Raw genomic sequence first — 21,240 nt, forward strand, 5'->3', positions numbered from 1 at the left:
GAGTGGGAGAGGGAGAAGCGAAGCAGGCTTCCCGCGGAGCAGGGAGCCCGACGTGGGGCTCGATCCCAAGACCCTGGGATCATGACCCAGCCGAAGGCAGACGCTCAACGACTGAGCCACCCAGGCGCCCATGAATTTGAATTTCTGAGCAGAGTTTAGTACAGAACAGTTCATTCAGATTCAGACTCAATCTTAGAGAATATAAAATTCTAATTAGAGAAGAGAACCTCAGAGGCACTTGGGTGGTTCAGTCAGTTAAATGTCTGACTCTTGCTTTTAGCTCAGGTCGTGATCTTAGGGTTGTGAGATCAAGCCCCACATTGGGCTCGGTGTGAAGCCTGCTTAGGATTCTCTCTCTCTTCCTCTCCTTCCCAACCCCAAAAAATTAAAAAGAAGAGAACCTCAATAATGAGATTTGGGTTGATTAGAATGCAATGTAATCTTGAATTTCTCTAACCTCAGATAACAAGAGAATTTCTAAGACAGCGTTATAATAATGATGGCTGGTAATTTATAAACACTATTAATTTGAGAATGGCTATAAAGAATCAAGTGTAAAACTTCAATGTTGCAGCTGATTTCAAGCATTTCTTTTAACAGATTTTAAGTACTGAAATTTCCTAGAGGTATGATCACCTCAAATCTCCTCTGTAAATAGGAAACTGAAACATTGAAACATGTTCACTTTGAGACATCAAAAAACATTTAAAACAGGCACCACAAAATGTATTTGTGGTTAAAGGTCAAATTTATTAGGAGATTAAGAGATGTATTATACATGGACTATAAATACTGCACAGCTGACTTTATTCACCGTCATGCACAGAGATATAGTCAGTGCCAACCTATTTTGTGGATACTCTTGTTCTTTTGTTCCAAGAAAAATTTGCACCATAAGACTTGGACTTGGGTTTTGGAACCTTCCTCTCTTCAATGTCATAGCTCCACCCTAGAAAACAAAAACCCACAGAAACAGAATTAGAGAGGATACCTCAAGAACACAGAAAGCAGAAGCTTTCATAAATTTAATGTTCATTTATCATAAGGAGTAGTCAGCACATCTGAAATATACTAATATTTTCCCTTATAATCCTGTGTGACAAGGGGGTCCAAAATATTGCCTGAAGATGATTTACTATATCTCAAAAGCGTAACCCATATGTGATTTCTCCTTGCTCAATATTCCTTATTCAATTACTGATGGTTACATATTCGTGTAAAATTTTCTATTTCTCTATGTGGTTTAATATCCATCTTCTTTGATAACTGCAGTGGGAACACTGAGCAATATAATCTGTCTCACTGTTTTCTAAAGGCTCACGCTAAAAGCAATACAGAAAAGCATACATGGTTATATGTACATAGCTATGTACCGTTACCTATATAAATGACAGAGTCAGAGTAGACCTAAAAGATTATTTGGTTCTGCTCTCTGGGCTTTGACAGGCTACTGATTAAATTCAAAAACTTTTTTCAGCAAGGCTATCTATTTAGAATCCCATGGAAGTACTTGATAACAATGCAAATTCTTTGGCCTGACCAAAGGCTCATTTGGTCTAACTTCTGGCAGGGGCTTGGGAATCTGTACATTAACTATTGATCCTGAGAGATTTTTATGCATAGAAGCTTGAGACTACTGGCCTAAACTGTCTGCTTCTGGGAGTTTTTGTATCTTCTTTCCAAAGCCCTTCTCAGTGTTTTATAATTTTGAAAACTAGATTTATTCATGTCCATGTCTTCTGCTTTAAGTCCAGTTCCTCAGTTCTTCTAAGGTATGGAGAACAGTCCTTCAACATCCTCCTTCCTGAAGATATAATTAAGTCATCGTTCTATTCCCTAGTCCAAGCAACCTCTGTAACTTTTACTTTTCTTCATAAGATACATTTTCCATCCCTATAATTTATCATTCTATCTGAGGACTTTCTTCAAATAACTCATCTTGAAACATTTGATCCATGGCTGCTGAATCATGCAGTCATGTATAAAATGTCCAAACTATTACATGTCTCATTAAGTAAACTTCTTGATCTTGTGAATTGTTATGAGTTCTAATGCCTCTTGGTGGATATAGTATTTGCTGCCACAAAAGCTTATATTTCAATAGCCCCTTAGAATGCAATTTTGCCACAAAAGTGAAGCCTGTAAAAATCAAGTCATCAAAGTATACTGCTACTACTGCTTATTTTAGTGTCCAAAAAGAGGAAATAATTCCATTGCTAGAACTCCATCTTCAAAGAAAGTCCATGTGCTATAAGGAAATTGAGAAGCAGGAAAGCAAATGAAACAAATGGTTTAAAAATACAAATGAAACATCAGAATCCAGGAGAGAAAATATTGATTCAATTTACTTGCTTAAACATAATCTTTAACAGAGTAAAGTTTTGAGTACTTTCTAATCCATTAAAACAGAAAAAAAAATCAGAAAGTTATGTCTTACTTAAAGGAGGACCTGAACCTATAAAATAACTACATTAACAAGTGGCTATTTGCATTTCAAAAACTTTACTAACAGGCCTAAGAATAATACCTACTTCATAGGTTGTCATGAGGATTAAACAAGCTTATTCATGTGAATTGCTTAGAAAATACCTGGCACTTAACAATCACTTATTGAGTTCTATGAAAAAGGTACTTTTCTAAAACCTTTATATGAATTAATATTTCCTTTAACTGAGGAAACTGAGGCACAGAGTGGTTAGGTAACTAGCACAAGCTCACTTGGCTAGAAAGGGACAGAATCAGGATTTAAACAAAGAATCTGATTCTGGAGCTTTTGCCTTAATTCTATCTCTTGTGGTTTATAGCAAGCACTTGATAAATAAGCTATTCTTTCTGTCTCAAATTTGATTTGCAACTTTCTGGTAACACATCTTCTATATGAAGTGAAGCATTAAAGTAAATAAAATTTCCATCACACTGAAACCCCTAATTTTGAAATTAACTACAGAAAGAAATTTTGGTAAGCAAGTTAATACTGTGACCTGAACATGGTAACTTTAACATTATAGACTTCTCAAGCACGTCCTATATTGACCAGCAAATGATGCTGTTAATTATAAAAAATAATTCAATAGGGCAGGTATAGCAATATTTACTGAACATTTGCTATTCATTTAATAAATATTACTGAGGGGCGCCTGGGTGGCTCAGTTGGTTAAGCGACTGCCTTCAGCTCAGGTCATGATCTCAGGGTCCTGGGATCAAGCCCCTCATCGGGCTCCCTGCTAGGCAGGAAGCCTGCTTCTCCCTCTCCCACTCCCCCTGCTTGTGTTCCCTCTCTCGTTGTCTCTCTGCCAAATAAATAAATAAAATCTTTAAAATAAATAAATAAATAAATATTATTGATTGCATACTCTGTGTCAAGGACTGAGACACCAGAGGTAAAGCAGTGAATAAATTCCCAAACTTCTTCAAGTTAGCAGAAAAGAAATTGTTAAGTAAATGCATGTTATACTAGGTGCTAATACGGCAATACCTATGATTAAAAATACATATTTTATGCTAATGAGCCCTAAAAAAAAATTCTAGAGAGGGTACACAAGGAAGCTCTCCCTCCTTGAGAAGGTCACACTTGACTGAAGATCTGAAGGAGATCAGAGTTAGCCATGTGGATGTCTGGGAAAAGAGCCTGAGGCATGTTCTAAGCCCTCTGCTAAGTGCTTTAAATGTATTTTTATAGAATTTTAAAACTGAGATCATAGGTTGCTTGGCTTATGAAGTAGGCATTATATATGCCCCAATTTTATATTTAATTATTTAGGAAAAATAAAGCACAGAGAAGGTAAATAAGCAGCCTAAAGCCTCATGGCTAAGTGGCAAAGTCAGGGTTTTAACCAAGGCTGACTTTAAAGCTATGTACCTAACCACCTCATAAATAAAACTGCATTTCTTTAAAAGCATCTTGTAATTTCAATTTTTATCTATTTCACCTATTTCTTTTCAATCTTTGTGATTTTGTAACTCCCCCCACCCCTAATTTTTATAAATGTGTTGAAAGGAACTGTTTCAAGAATGCCTGGAAAGTAAGTCTATGTCTGCCATTATGTCCATCCACCCCCACCCCGGTTGTGGAGAAAGGAAAAGGTTTCTAGTGTAGACTCTGTGTCTGGTTATAATGATTGTTGGTAAATTATCCAAGGCCTCCATGATCTCTTCTTGCCAAGTGATGGGTGAGAGAACCTATGCTCCCTCAACCCTGCTTCCCAACACACTCTCCAGCCCAATAAAAGACATTATAAGAGGAACAGAAGAAATGATAAAGTACTTGGACATATTTAGGAATTGGTATTATACATGAGCATATATACCTGATAATCACTCTCTCATTTACATGGTTAATCTGTCTTTCAATCACCAGGGAGAAGAAAATTTTTTTACTGCATCAGAACGCAGACATAGCTCTATTATCTGTTTTGCTCATGGAGTCTCAAAATGCTGTCAGGGTCACTGCAATGTGAGAAGACTGGGATTTTGTACACATAATAAAAGAACAATGGTTTGGGTTTTCTCCTGGTAACAAAGGAGTGACCTGGCTCTTGGGAACTGTGAGCCAGATTACAGTTGCTGTTGATGGTGATAACAACAATAAATAGAATTATCATTATAGGGACTGGAATGTGGATGGGCAAAGCTTCTTGGGAAAACAAAAACATACATGGAAGAAACTAGCATTTGCTAACAGTATCCATCTCTACATTATTGCTCTACCACAGCCACCCATGATTATTAGGATATATGGGGGGGGGGATCTCTTTTCCTCACATTTTTCTGTGGGAAACAACTTTGCTCCCAAAGCTGCACAAGCAACTAATAACTTCTCTGATTAAGTAAAAGGAAAGAGGGGCATGAGGAGTTCTAATGAGAACTCACGAGAGACTGAAACTCAACTCAGAGTCTATATAATCTCCTTTTGGATTTTCTATCCATCACTGAGAAAACTTTTCTAGGTAGGACTGATGCTGGGATGAAAATTTGTTCTTTTGGGGGGAACTCTGTTAAGAATCTGACCACATTTCTAAGCATCCTTCTCCAAAGTGTTTACCTTACAATGTGTGGATAAACGATTTTATTGGTCCTAGTATACTTCATACGACAATCTTTCCCAAGTTATTTTTTGTAATATCGTGGCAATATAAAGGCTACTGGAGCAAGCAGTGAGCTTTAGCTAAAAAGACAAAATAACCATAAAAATAACAACACTTGAAAGGACATTAAACATTTGTACTTAATGGATGAGTTACATGAACTGTGCTCATCTCTTCTACTTCCTATGTGAAGGTTGCTCTTAAAAAGAAAGAACATAATGTAACTTGCAAGAAATAGAATGTAAAAATTTAAGAATGGAATTTTGTGAAATGTTAAGTTTCTGTAAGAATTTTCAACACTAAGCTTTTTTAAAAACTCAAACTCAAGTTTCTGAATGAGATCATGGAAGTGAAAACACTTGCATTCTCTGAAGAATGCTTATACAAAATCAAGGTGTAGTCTATGACAGTGGTCCCAATATGTTGTTCTATTAGGACACTGAAAACCAGCCTTCAGTCTTCCCAGCTGTGCAACAGGAGAAGATCAAAGCAACTGAGTCCAAAGCAGCTGCCCCAGGAATGGGGTAAGCTCCTAGGGCTGCCGTCACTTCCCACTGAGGAGAGCAGCCATATGGCACGGATTAACCACAAATCCAACCACCAGCACCTAAATGATGAGAAGCTGACTCCCTTTGCTGTTTCACACACTGGAATGCTTTCACAAAGATATTTTGATCTTTAAGCCCTAGTATCAGAGAAGTACCTCTGGCAAATACTGTAGTAAACCTAAAATGTGACCTGTAATATCTCATGCTCAATTTTTTTGGAAAGACGCCCATTTATTTTGTTGATCTCCAGACTGTGGTTGAGATACTCTACTTCCTATGATATAAATGTTTGGTGTAATCTTTCAAATGCGCCCAAAAAAGCCCAAGGCCCAAAACCCAAAATTAAAGACCAAATACATCCACAAAAGGCCTCTGAACAAAACCAGATCATGACAATTAACTTGTGAATTCTATGTATGAGACAGAAAATTAATTCCATTCACTTTTATTTACAGAACCATTTTATTTATGGTTCAGTAAGGCAAAATACAGAGAAATGTTCATCAGTGCTTTTATTGCTTGTGAAATGTTACCTCTAGTAACCTTGGTCCAAGTCCTATAAAATGTCTTTCTCCTGTAATAATCTAATCTCAAACCCTGACATTAGTTCAGAAGTGAATAGTTTAATGGTTTTTCCTACTATCCATCTGTGTACAAATCGAGAAGCACTGTAATTTGGCACAAAATGGCATAACTGGCAGTCGCTGCTAACAGAGGCATGGGATCAGAATAGAAAAGGCTTTGGGAAGCCACAGCAAGGTATGTGGATACTTGGAAGGTTTCAAGGGTTTCCACCAGGCTATGTACCCAGATTATGCCTTGGTAAAAGCAAAGCATAAACTTTTAAAATATAATTTAAAGGGGGTTGAGGGCTGTGTTAGTCTTTGAGGAATTTCATTTTAGAAGTCCCTCTACTTTGAAATTCCCAAGTACCTAGTATTTGGCGGGGGGAGGAGGTTCAGATTAATTTGAAAGTATCTTAGATCTTCTTTTAGAAAATATTATGGAGACATAACAGGGGTTGGGATACATTGGCAAAGCAATTCTTTCCATGAAAATTATATAAAATTATTTAAAGAAGCAAATAAGGTGAAAATGTGAGGCACCTGAAAGATTAGTTAACACCCTACACCTGCCACAGCTGCAACACCTCAAAAAAAAAAAAAAAATCCCACCTTTGATGTGATAGTCAATGGCCTCCTTAAGTTTTATCTTTTCAAATAATATAGTTGCTATACAGTATTATTTTGATTTCCAAGGCAGTAATTGGAACCACATTATTCAGAATTTGCCACAAAATAAACTGGTTTGTGTTCCAAAAGTACATGTGAAAATCAGTCATTAGAAATTGAGAACACATTTTTTTCTAGAGAAAGAGACTATACAACAGTGGTAAAGTTCCAAAAATCACTCTCAGAGATTTTGATGTAATTGGTTTGGGTGTGGTCTGTGCATAGGGATTTCCAAATCCCATTTAACCCATAATACACTAGGAACCTCACTAAGCCACCATGTATAAGTTAATTTCAGACCTTCAACAGGGAATCTAAATTTCTCTCCCCACCCAGCATGTCCATCTGTCTCTCAGGAGTCTCAGCAGTTCAGGAGTCAGGCACAAGACAGCCAGTACCTTGGACTGGGGATTGAGAAGAAAGAATGACGAAGAAAAAAATTGGGGCTTCAACAGAAAATTACGGTGTCTACAGCAAACCAGATCTCAGCCCTGACTATGGTCTTTGAGTTATTCTGAAACCCTGTAAGATGTAGGTGTGGATTCTGTATTTGTGAATTTGCCTGTTCACTAAAATTTACCTGTAACCCCCAAATCAATATTCACAATGCTTCCATGGTCATTAGTGACATGCACAGAGCAATGAAAATTTGAGTCACTCAACGTACATGTTCCCAGCTGAGGTCAAGCAAGGTAATGCTCTGTGCCTTCTTGTTTCAGATCGCATACTGTAAACAAGTGTCCTTTTCGTGATCTATTTACAGGGGCATTTTTGTGCTTCCTGTTGATGATTTTGCTGTTTAAAATGGCCCCACAAGTGTAGTGCTCTAGCACTTTCTAGTGTTCCTAAGGAAAAGAAGGCTCCGATGTACCAATGTATGTTAAATATGCTTCATTCAGGTGTAAGTTACAGTGCTGCTGGCTATGAGTTCAATGTTCATGAATCAACAATACACATTAAATAAGGTGTTTTTAAACATTTGAACAGAATCACATTTAGAAAAGGTTATGTATGTATTGATTGGTTGACAAAATTTTGTGATCAGAGTCTCAAAACAATCTAACTTTGTGTTTTTCTTAGGAGCAGTATTTCAGTACTCATTAATTTAAGTGTTTTTTGTGACTTTAGAGATCATAACTACCATGAGTAACAAGAACCAACCGTAACAGATATATAAATTCTGTCCTGCCTGGTGACTCTTCCCCGCCCCCTTTGGAAAAACCAGTTTTGTCTCCACTTGTAATTCATCTCAACATTCCTTTACTCCATATAAATTTGTGCCTTACTGATTTTTCCTTTAAACTGGTTATAACATCCGCCTAGCTCCCTCATTTCATGAGTAAACTAAATTCTTAAAAATGTATTTATCTATATCTATATTAGAGTCATGATTTTATCTTTTTCAGGAAATATTCTTTTCACAATTTTGGAAGTCCCACTGAGACACCTAATAGATCCAGTTTTGCCAGATCCAAAGCCTGGCAAACTTCTTCACCAGAAGTGGTATACCTTATTTTAAGCTCAGGTATGTATTTTCTTGGCCCCAAGAGGCAAATACAAGAGAATTTTGCTGATTCAATGTTTTTCTATTTTTAACTTTGCTCTCTACTAAGTTTGGGAATTGGTTTTAGAGAGCTATTCTCTAAATAGGATAAAAAAAAAAAAAAAACAGAAAATCTGGTCTAGTTGGTCTTTGCAGTCTATCTGAGCTTAACCAAATGAAGAATTTGTACTCACTGAGAAGAGAACAGCTCTTTAGTATGGACATAATTCTGTGTTAACTGTTAACCCATGACTGAAATTTTAGAACTGAAGTTATAAACTGTGTGACTACTGGTCTTGTCTACATGTCTGTTAATTCCAAAGGGTCTTTACTTCTCATTATATATGTATGGGTAATGTTTTTCTACCTCTACATGTCATTAATGAATTAAAATTGTAAAATCTCTTAAAGAGGCTCTGTTTTGATTAGCTTATAGGAAAAAATAAGTGCTTGTATAAGAATTCCTACAGTTCTTAGAAAACAAGTAAATTCAACTTCTAAATAGTCTTAATGTGCCAGATTTAAAAGTATTCTTGGGGTGCCTGGGTGGCTCAGTTAGGCATCCGACTCTTGATTTCGGCTCAGGTCATGATCTCAGGGTCGTGAGACTGAGCCCCAGTGGGCTCTAGGCCCAGCGGGGAGTCTGCTTGAGATACTCTCCCTCTCCTTCTGCCTGCTCCCACCCCCACCCCTGCTGGGACTCCCGCTCTTTCAAAAAAAAAAAAAAAATTCTTAAAGACCTAAGAAACATTTAAGAATTCAAGTACAAATAACACAGGTGAATCTTGGAGCACCTGGCTGGCTTAGAAGAGCATGCAACTTTTGATTTGAGCCCCACATTGGGTATATAGATTACTTAAATGAATAAATAAAAACTTAAAATATATATATATATGTATATATATATATAGGCAACCTATGGGGGTGCCTGGATGGCTCAGTCAGTTGAGCATCCAATTCTCGGTTTCGCCTCAGGTCGTAATCTCAGGGTTGTAGGATTGAGCCCTGCATCAGGATCTGTGCTCAGCACCACCCCCTCTGCTCCTGCCCCCCCTGCTAGCATGTACACATGCATGCACGCATGCACGCACACACACTCTCTCTCTCACATACATAAATCTTTAAAAAAATATACATAGGTGATCTTTGGCAAACAAATTTAATCATTTTTGTTTAATAAAAGCAGCTATATTTTCTTTAGTTTATTAGTGTTAAATATGTCAAGCACAGATCTTTATTCTATTTCAATATGTTCTTTCTAAACTTATATAAGTTTACTGATCAAATAAGCTAGCATTACTTCTGTTTGTTTATAATCCTAAAAAATATAAATTTGTATTTATCCAAAATGATTCTTCATTCTGGTAATTTTAATAGTAACTAAGTTTTGTAGTATGTCACTTTGGAAATTAAATTCCAAGATCTTAGGTTAACTTAAAACCTTAGATGATGGGGGCGCCTGGGTGGCTCAGTCGTTAAGCGTCTGCCTTCTGCTCAGGTCATGATCCCAGGGTCCTGGGATCAAGCCCCACGTGGGCTCCCTGCTCTGTGGAAAGCCTGCTTCTCCCTCTCCCCCTGCCTCTCCCACTACATGTGCTCTCTCTATCTCAAATGAATAAATAAAAATCTTTAAAAACAAAAAACTTAAGATGATGTTAATGGATATTTATTAGATATTTAGATCATTTCTAAGAGTACTGAACTGCTTACTAAGCAAAAATTTAAGTTTATATATTTTTCCTTCTTGTTTTTATATGGTACGGAGAGGTTGTATCTTTGGGTTTGTTAATGGACACATTTTTTTGCCACTTGGAGAAGTCCAACTATAAAGAGTCTTGCACGTGGTTGTAGAAAGTTGTTAGGTGAATTTTTAAGTTTTGCTAGTTTACTTAAATATCAGTGTGTAACAGTTTTCAACGATCTAGTTCTCTGTTTTCTCTATGAAATCAGAGCTAACTTTGATTAAAAGATATAATTAATATATATGAAATTCTCCTAGGAGCAATAGTGGCAAAGAGGTATAACTTCGTATGGAAGATAATGAGATATGTTTCTGTTTACCAACGGAAAAAGAGAATAGTTAGTGTAGAGGCCTCTTTTAGGCAACCAACTTGAACAACAGAAACTTGATCAAGGCAAAGGGGCCCACAGTGACCACCAAGCTGAATGCAAACAGGCTCACTAAGCGACCTACCAGGAAATAGCCACAGGCCCTAACTGACCAATTACAACCAGGCACAGTTCCAAAGATTACCAAAAAAGGGAAAATTCCATACTCCCTTCACTCTGCCCAATAACTGGTCCCTCACTAAGACCCTTGTCCCAGTCTTTCCTTTGCTATCTTGCCCACCGTTTGTTCTGCTTTGGGTGCATTCTTAACACCTCCCGCACTGCAGCGGCCACCCTATTGGGTCGGGTCACTCCACAGTTAGGTCCTAAAGTAAATGTCCAAAATGAGAAAGAGAATGATGAAAGACAAAACCTGAATGGATATTGAAAGTTATATAAGCTTTGCAAAAACAAATCTTTACTTGCCTTACAGTATGTCCAAAAAATCTGAAAAGCTCTGAAATGTATAAAATCTTACAAAGTTTGCTCAGTTTAGGTGGGCTTATTTCATTAGTTCACTATTTACTGCCTCTACTTACAACATGAAGGGTTATTCTTTTTGTCTAATCTGCCTAGATTTCAAAGTTTCTGCGGCTTACCAGAATAACCTTATATGCCGACTTTAAGTCCTTAATGACTTCCATAAGAGCTCAGGATCTTTACAGTCATGTTACCTTTTATGTTTGTAAGTTTTATCATCCCTTTGTTTTTTTTTTTTTAAACTTATTTGTGAGGCTCATGTGTTTTTGTTTTTGTTTTTTTTAAGATTTTATTTATTTATTTGAGAGAGAATGAGAGATATAGAGCACGAGAGGGAAGAGGGTCAGAGGGAGAAGCAGACTCCCTGCTGGGCAGGGAGCCCGATGTGGGACTCGATCCCGGGACTCCAGGATCATGACCTGAGCCGAAGGCAGTCGCTTAACCAACTGAGCCACCCAGGCGCCCTTATCATCCCTTTGAAATGAACAGTCAAGTACTGTTTGTCTAGTACCTACGATCCTATTCCTATCCTAAGTGTGCAAATCTACTGACATTTTTAAATTTTTGCCTCCCCAAAATAGCAGCCTAAATGTAAAATAAAAGATTCAGATTATCTTTGTACCTAAAACTATTTTCAAGATTCCCCAGAAGGCCTCTGGACTATCACAAGAATGTATTCTTTTAACCTCATGAAAAGAGAGATACTGAAAATAATTAGGTTTACTTGACATGATCCTATTGATAAGTGGTACTATAAGAGCTATCAAGTCAGAAGAGATGCTTAGCCCTCCTGAGGTTAAATCTATATGGGTAAAATGTTACTAATATAATTATGCTATGTACTAAGTATACATTCTCAATGCCCTCACTGTCCATGTTTTATTTATCAGAGCCCCGGTACTGCTTTGTCTGATATTAGTATAGGTTATCAGACACAACTTCAGTTATCTTTAAAAACATCAACTTGGCTGCATCTTCTGTAGTTTGGATCTCGTATCTTCTAGGCCAGTATATGTAAACTGGGAATACATATCACTAATCAATGAAGTTTTATTAATATACAAATGTTTAGGACCGTCCCCAGACTTACTGAATCTCTTTGATTTTCTTGACATATTTCTGGTATATTCTTACTATATATTTGGCACATTCAGGGTATATTACATCTCAGGATGATTATTATTTCTCTGTAAATATTATGTTCATCCATTTTTATAAGTTAGATGCACACTGACTGTCTTTTTTGAAACCAGGTTTTAATACTGATTACATGTATTTTGTATGTAACATTTTTGGTATAACTTTAAGTTGCATTATTCCTGTTATGACCGTTTATATTTCATTTCTGAAATTTACCAGTAATGTTAATTACAGCCACCTTAAATCTTTTATCACTTAGGGATAGATTTTTTTGTTTTACTCTGATGCTACCCTGAAAGCTCCTGAAAGCTCCTGAAATCAGTTACAGGCCAGAGTGCTTTGTCTTCAACAAAGACAGCCTGAGAGCTCTGTGGAGAAGGACTGTTAGGTATTCTTGGGTATAGGCTTATGATGGCATAATAATTCTAAGACCATACCAGTGGACTGAGTCAGGACTTCCAGAACTCTAGTTGAGCTGCAGATAAATTTATGATCCAGTGAAACACGAATTAATTATATAGGACTGAATGCACTAATGAGGGCTGAATGTAGTTTCTGTTTGGAGTATTTCTGATATTGTTTCAATGTTCTATTTTCTGGGCATTTAAGGACGTCCTTTCCCTTTTCTCCTAAGGTATCTACAATTTAGTAGACAGTGTTTTGTAAACTAAAATTTGTTATCATTTGTAAATGATTAGTCTCCCTGCATGACCCCTACAGAATTAGGAAACCCTTGTTGAATATTCTTATATTCATGGCAATATAGTTATTTGTACATGTTCAGTATGTCCTCCTTTTTATTAGAAAATAAGTGTAAACAATGGTTATGCAGTGAAGGCCATACCTAGATTGACAGATTTGACAATGATACTCATTTAATCAGATATGACCAGACACTTTTAAGGAACTAAAGTTTACAAAATCTTTCCAGGAAAGTGGCATGGCTCCAGGCTAACAAATTACAAAGTTCCCCAAGGTGGAAAGGAACTTTTCTTTGAGGATCTTAGGATATTTTAGGCACCTTAAGAAGGGAGGAAAAATTTGCCCAATAGGCATCACAGAAGAAATCTGGTGGCCAGTTATTTGTTGTGAAAAGTCTAATCTGAGATTCCTTATGAAAAATTTCAGCAAAGCAAACTTAAGAAAGCTTATGTGGTAAAGAGCAGAACTTCCGTCCCCCAAAAAACACGTTTTAGGCATAAGGATTTTGAGCTGGTTAGTTTCAAAAAGCAGTAAACACAGGGAAACCTCCGAAAATGAAGAAACTGCCCTTTTGGGAGGGAAATTAACATTTATAAGAGAAATCTCCATTTGTAAAGGTGTCTCCCACTCAGTACAAGCAAGAGGAGGATGACTAAAACTCTGGAAATTCAACCAATGGAAAAGCCTCGGAATTAAGTCTGCATAACAAACTATACCCTCGTTTATGGTGCTTTGCCTGATAACCTCCCAAGGCTGTCCCCAGCGCCCGCTCCCCAAATCTTTTATCTGGAGATGGTATTTAAGGTGGTGGCAAGGTCCATTTTGGAGTTATCAGTTTTCCCGGGTATATAGGAGGTATACATGTTATTAAACTTCTGTTGGTTTTTCTTGGTTACATCTTTTAATTATAGGGGGCAAGGGGTCTCAGTCAAGACCTATAAAGTTAAAGGGAAAATTATTTATCCTCTCCTACAGTTGCAAATTATTGATTCTTGCTATACCTAACTAAATACTCAGGCCAAATATTAGCCCAATATTTTGTGATCATAAATAATCTTTGAGATTTTTTTTTTTTAATCACAAAAGGAGAAGAGTAGAAACGAATTCTGTTTCAGCAGAAAACTGCATTATCTATAGTATGCCCTTTCCCTTCCAGGTTATCAGATTTCAGTGTAATTCCTTGTCTTTCGGCTATTTTATCTCTTTTTAAGTTGTATGACTGATAGATATGCAAATTCTGTCCTGTGTCCTACTGGTAGTGATTTAATTAACTGCCCCTCCCCCACAAAACCTCCATCTGTCTCCATTTGCATTCCTTTTTTCCACATACATTTGTGCTGTTTTGACTTTTACTTTGAACTGGTTATAGCATCTACCTAGTTCTTTTCTATCACATGAATAAAATAAATCCTTTAACACAAATTTTTATATCTTAGGAGTCCTGATTCTTAGCTTTCGAAACAAAGGTGTCTTTTTAACAGATGACTGAATGTGAGGTTGAGGCCCTCATTAGAAGGTTTAAGTTAGGTGGAAATCCAGACTTTGCTGCTGGGTCTACTTCTGGAATAATTCTAAATCCTAGGCTGCAAACTCCAATTACCTCCTTACTTTCCTGAATCCAGGGCTCGACGAGTCGGCTTCCTCCCCTGCTTCTACCTTCTATTACCTCAGAGGCACACTCACTCCGGACAGAATGCAGTCCCACAGTCCACCCTGTCCTCCTACTCCTGAAAGAAACCCTCCCCTGTTTTGAGAATTTCAAAGAGTTTTTACAGCTAACAACAATGAGAAAAACAGAGGGGGTACAATGACCTACCAAAGGAAAGTCACAAAGTTTCAAATCAGATCAAACGGGGGAAGGCTATTTCTGGTTTTCATTAGCATGTAAATGGTAGTAGAGCCGAGCCTTCTACCATCGACATTTTTCCACAACTGTCTTACTCCTCCTCTCTCCGTGATGCAGCTTCCTTCTCCTCCCCGCCCTCAACCCTATCATGAAACACTAAGAAAGACAAAAGCCACAATGGGTGAGAAAGGTGGGTCTTTTCAGTACACAAAGAACTAAAGTGAGGTTCATCTACATTTCAGAAGAAACCTCAGATACTCTTTTCTCTTTTTACAAAGAAAGGTTATCTTTGAAGAGTTCCTCTGCAATATTTGCTGAGCTCAAACAGAGACCTTCAGGATGAGGCCCTGGGGTTAAAGCCAAAAGACACAGAGGTATTTATATTTTCTTTACTTCGTGTGTATGTTGCGGGAGGTTGAGAACTAAGACTTGGGGGAGTGGAAGGTAGGGAGCAGGCGGAAAAGCCATAGGGAGGGCATCCAATCTTCTTTCCCACTCACTAGTTTCACAGAATCAGCCCTCTGAAGAACTGAGATATGGTGAGAAGAGAGACCTAAGCAAAACAGAAGCAGGGGGTAGTTACAGGAGTTATTAATAGCAGGAAGAACTTCTTTTAGTCTCAGAAATTATATATTCTTACATAAAATTCTTATATAAAAAGATGAACCTGCACAATACCTTATATGGTTAAGAAATGAAAAATGGGTGATTAATGGGATCTTGTGGTATAATATAGGTCTCTTTTAGCTATTTTATTTCAATATTATATTACATGTAACATAAGAGTTTCCACTTATCCTTGATTCATACCGGGTAAGAATAAAGAATAGAACTATGTTTCTCAAAAATATAAAATGTGAAGTTTTCAAAGATGGATAAGGTTTTCATATTTCTTTTTTTATGTTAATAACCATACATCATTAGTTTTTGATGTAGTGTTCCATGATTCATTGTTTGCATATAACACCCAGTGCTCCACGCAGAACGTGCCCTCTTTAATACCCATCACCAGGCTAACCCATCCCCCCACCCCCCTCCCCTCTAGAACCCTCAGTTTGTTTTTCAAAGTCCACAGTCTCTCATGGTTCATCTCCCCCTCCGATTTCCCCCCCTTCATTCTTCCCCTCCTGCTATCATATTTCTTATATTCACTATACAATATATGTTAGTGAAATATTTAGAATATGTATAGAATGTATATTCTGTGCATTGCTAAGTACTATATAGATCAGTGCTGTCCAACAAAAACAATGTGAATCCCATATAACTTAACTTCTGTAAAGTTTTTTTATCTATCTAAGTAATCTCTACACCCAACGTGGGGCTCAAACTCACAAGCCCAAGATCAAGAGATGCACACTCTTCTGAATGAACCAGCCAGGTGCCCCAGTATAATTTTAAATTTTCTAGTAGCTACTTTAAAAAATGACTAAAGAAGTATGTAACATCTATTTTAATCATATTTTCCTAGCCCAATATATATCCAAAATATTATCACTTAAATATGTAATCAATATAGAAACTTTAGATAATTTTTATACCAAGTCTTTGAAATACAGTGTATATTTTACACTTACAGCACATTTCAATTTGAACTAGACACATTTCAAGTGCTATACAGTCACATGTGGGTACCATATTGGACAGTGCTGACCTAACTGATGTGGGAAACAAAGGCAAAAGAAAAAAATTAAATTTCCTTACTGCCTACAGTCCATTGACAAGTCCTTGAAACAGTGACCTTCCTTGCAGAGCTTAGCTGCCTCATGTTGACACTTTGCTAAAGGCAAATGGCACTCTTATCCCGACCCCCCAGGATCCTGTAAGTCTTCTTTAACATATAAAAATTCCCTTGAAAACTTCCCTTCCCTCTACCCCCCAAGATACTCAGCAATCACCCTCCAAGCATATGGCCCACTGATACACATCTGAAGGGTCTCAGGACTGAGTTTTTACCAAATAGTAATAAATGACCTTTTCCTACAATAGCTAGCCCCTCAGGATCCTGGAAACCTTGTTTCCAAAATTCCTTAGAGGCTTGTGCTGTCCCTAACCCCCTCCCAACTTGAAAGTATATAATCAGTCACCCATCACAACCCCAGTGCAGCTCTTTCTGCCCAAGGGTCCCGTCCACATGCTTTAATAAAACCACCTTTTTACACCAAAGATGTCTCAAGAATTCTTTCTTGGCCATGGCTCTGAACCCCAACCATTTCCTACATCATAATGGTCATTTTTTAAGATCTACTAGCAGCACAGTATCATATAAAAAAATACTGAACTTAGAATCTAGGAACTTGGGCCTTATCAGTTAAGAGCTATGTGAGCGATCTTGGTCTTATTAATTTCTAGGCCTCTGTATCCTTAAAAAAGAGTTTAGAACAAATAACTTACACCTTGGAAAACAGCCCTAATGTTATGAAATAATCATCTTAAGTACACTGGAATATACTTAAGTTTATCTGTTAATAAACTTAGGATAAGCGCCACATTAGACAGAGAAGCATTGGTTGTATTTTACAAACACACTAAAATATAAGAAACTGCTAATCATTCTATAATTTTCTTTCTCCAGATTTCCAGTTAGAGGGAAGTAACAGTTCTTCTGAAAGACAGAACAAGTAACCAAATTAATTTAAGGTGATTTTTAAAAAGTTTAAAACATGATTTGGAGAATAATTTATAACATCACTAAATGTACAGTTCAAACTCACCAAATATTTATTGAGCACATTAAAAGATGAGTGGGACTGGGTGTTTTTTTCAGTGTAGCTGCTTATAATCCAGTAGGAGGAATAAAATATTACAGTTTGAGTACAAGGACATGACTTAACTACTGATCCCCACCCAGTGCCAGCAACAATAGTGTCTGATGGAATGCAATACAAAAAATACAAAACTGTACTATAAAAGCTGTAAGAAAGGAAAAAATTGTGTAAGTTAAAAGAAAGAGAAAGTACATCCAGTAAGGGGTGGGAGATGGAGGTGGGAAAGGGGAATAAGAAAAGGGAGCAGGAAAGAGTTAATGTTTAAACTGTATTCTAAAGGCTAGGTTGTAGTTCTTGGCAGGAATAAGGATGAGAAGGGGAACAACAGCATGAGTAAGGTTGTAGATGGAAAAAAATATACAAACCTGGGGATAAGAGCGGGACAAAGAGTTGGGACATAGTAAAATAAAGCTAGGTCAGTGCTTCAGTGATGTGTTTATACTGTGAAGAACTTTGTTTGTTGTTGTTTGTTTAGATTTTATTTTTAAGTAATCTCCACACTCAGCATGGGACTTGAACTCACAACCCCAAGATCAAGAGTTGCATGCTCTACCAACTGAGCCACAACCAGGTGCCCCTGTGAAGAACTCTGAATATCAGTTGAGAAGTGTATCTCTTAAGCAGAGGCCCTTCAAGATGTTTGAATAAAGAGTATTTTGGATTTAGAAAAATGTCACAGAACAAAGGGTCTTGGTATTAAGACTGTGTGCATATGTATATTTCTATACAATGGTTTAGACCATGCGTTAATAAATGTTTTCTGTAAATGGCCAAAGAGAAAATATGTTTAGACTCTGGGGGCCTTATGGTCTCCATTACAAGTATTTAATTTTACTATTGCAGCTGAAGAGCAGTTACAGACGATACATAAATGAATGAATACAACTGTGTTCAAATAAAACGTGTTCATTCACTTACAGGTTTAATGACCTTGTAAGCTAATGTTACTTAATGTCTCTAAAACCTCAGTTTCTTTGATCTACAAAATGGGGATAATAATTGTTCCTGCTTCACAGAGTTTCAGTGAAGATTAAATGGGATGAATGAAAAGCACTTAGTAGAGTGACAAACTCATGCCTTAGTACTTATGAATGTTAACATTGTGATGATGATATGCATTACCTAAGTCTGGTAATAGAAGGCATTAAAAATTTCTAGGAAGCAAATGAATCTGAAAATCTTGTTCTTCATTGTACTGATTCTCTATAATACAATCTTTTATGTCAAGGGAAAGGATGGTCATGACTTTTTTCTTTTCTTTTTTTTTTTTTTAAATAATGGGTGCCTGGGTGGCTCAGCTGGTTAAGCAACTGCCTTCTGCTCAGGTCATGATTCTGGAGTCCCGGGATCGAGTCCCCACCATCCCACCAGGCTCCCTGCTCAGCGGGGAGTCTGCTTCTCCCTCTAACTCTACCCCCCTCTCATGCTCTCTCTCTCATCCTGTCTCCCAAATAAATAAAAATAAATCATAAAAAGATAAAAATAAAACCATTTAAAAGTAAGGAAAACAAGAAACCTAAGAAGGGGATGAAAGGTTAAGTTGTTCCTTTTCAGAACAGTCCCTGAGTATACGAACTATCTTTTTTTTGAGGCGGCTTTACCCTAACCTCCTGTTTCTTGACACTACCGAGGGGCAAACATTTAATACTCCCTAAATGGATAACTTTTGCCAGATTTTTTGTTTATTATCAACACAGAATCATCTATATCAACAAAAACATATTTTCCCTCTAGAGCATATAATAAATAAGTTACTGGGCTAGAAAGTAAAGAAGTAAAAATATACACGGGCCTATGAGCTTAATATCCTTAAGTCTATATTAACCAATCCAATTTCTCATTTCAAAGAGGAAGAAACATGTTTATCAAAGGTTAAGTATAGTGAAACGTGACTTGCTCAAGATCTATAAAGCAGACAGTTATGGAATGAGAATCCTAGTTACTAGTCTCTGAATCCAATAGCGGTTACATATTAGTAACAACTTCTAAACCATTTCTTTCTAATGCTTTCACTAACCAGAACATTGGTTCACCCAACCTTCAACAGCATTAGCTCACAACAAAATGTTAGGTGACGGGGGGAGAGGGAAACCTTTTGAATGTCCCCATCCTATCCACCTACCCAAAAGAGGCAAATCAGAATGGATAAGATGTGGGTAATCTGGAAAAGATCCTCCACCCCATGATTCTGTACCATTTCAATGATATGCTTAGCCTCACTGCCTCAGTAACTAAAGAAACAGGACTTTATACATGAAGTCTCTTTACATATAATGATCTATAATGCTGAATGTTAAATAAATGAGGCAGATCACAAGTATTATGTGAATTCAAGGGTGGAATAATCAGTGAGAACTCTCCCAGGAATGGGACTGGCTTCAAATTCTTGAGTAGAGGAATGTATTTTAGAAAGTAATTTTTACCACGTATCCCATGTCCATTATGTAGGTATTATGCTAGGTGCTGGGGACAAGGCAGTGACTAAGATGTAGGTTAAAATTCCTGATCCACTGTTAGCCTACAGTATTGTAAGATACTATCCATTAAGCTTTTTCAAGTTATACTGTCTACTGACTTTGATAATGCTCCTCAGTTTTCTTTCCCAGGGAGGCAGAAATTTCAATAGCAGCAGTGGCTAGTTCACACCTGCAATTCACATAGCAACTGTAGTCATGCAGTCCTGGTGACCACTTAGACATTAACCAGAGATTTAACAATTTAATTAGATTTCCTGTTATTAAACTCTCATTGCAGACCTCAAATGAATAATTTTCAAGGTGTCAGACATGAAATATGGTAGGCTGCAAAGATGGAAAACATTAATAGAACTGTTTTTGATAAGCTATATTACAGTTTAATTAAAAAGCAATTTAATTTAAATCAAAATAATATTTTAAAGACTATGACCACTTTGAGAATAATTATGTAATTAAGAAATTTCGAAACTGCCAAGAACATGTTTTAATAAGGAGCTTCACTTATAAAATTTTTTTTTAGATTTTAAAGTCTAAAAAGAACAGGATAAACTTATCTACAATTATACTTAACTATGTTCTAAACACTTCTATTAACTAATTCAATCCTCATAACAATGCCCATTGTACATAGGAGAAAATGGAAGTACAAAGACATATAAATAGTAAGAGACCAACACGGATCCAAGCCCAGGCAGTTTGGCTTCACACTCTTAATCATAAGCTATAAAAAGTAAAATATTTAAAAAGCAAATATCTTAGATAATAACCTTTATGGAGCTTTCACATTTATATGTCAAATATGTTATATAACACTAATAATCTTTTACATATTGCCTTAAAGTAAAAATATACTTAAATAGACATTATCTCAAATAATTTAGATTCAAATTCAACTGACCATTTAGAACAGAAGAATGCATTAGGTACAAACATACAGCAATGCTTGTAAATCCATGAGGGAAAAATAGCAGAAGTATCAGACCGAGAGAGTAAAGGGTCAGAACAAACAGTTACTAAGTATCTATTCTGTATCAGGTACTAGACTAGGTACACTATGAGTTAAGTATCATGACTTCAACAATGAGAAAACATTAAGTCCATTATGAAATTAATCCAAAATCACATAGCTTCCAAGTGGCATAATAAGGATCAGAATTCAGACTGGACTGACTCCAAAGCCTCTCTTCACTACCATGTTGCATGGCTTAATAGAAAATGAGAAAAAAAAATTTGTAGTTTTGTTGATAGGAATATCAATATAAACAATAGTTTTAGGTGGCTATATCAAAAACTAATACTCTCTTAGGCTGC

At 36.7% G+C, this 21,240-nt stretch overlaps 1 protein-coding gene across 1 annotated transcript in view; it reads right to left on the reverse strand.

Moving 5' to 3' along the window:
• Positions 1 to 725: 725 nt before the first annotated feature.
• NDUFS4 (NADH:ubiquinone oxidoreductase subunit S4) overlaps positions 726 to 21,240 on the reverse strand; it is a 111,534-nt gene continuing 91,019 nt past the window's right edge. Inside the window, exon 5 of the mRNA XM_025867291.2 lies at positions 726 to 949. Coding sequence (XP_025723076.1) covers positions 846 to 949 — 104 coding nt within the window. The 3' untranslated portion in view covers positions 726 to 845. The remainder of the gene's footprint in view (positions 950 to 21,240) is intronic.

This window comes from Callorhinus ursinus, unplaced genomic scaffold (genome assembly GCF_003265705.2).
Source record: "Callorhinus ursinus isolate GAN/ISIS: 27379988/994484 unplaced genomic scaffold, GSC_fseal_2.0 scaffold3, whole genome shotgun sequence".
Lineage (NCBI taxonomy): Eukaryota > Metazoa > Chordata > Mammalia > Carnivora > Otariidae > Callorhinus > Callorhinus ursinus.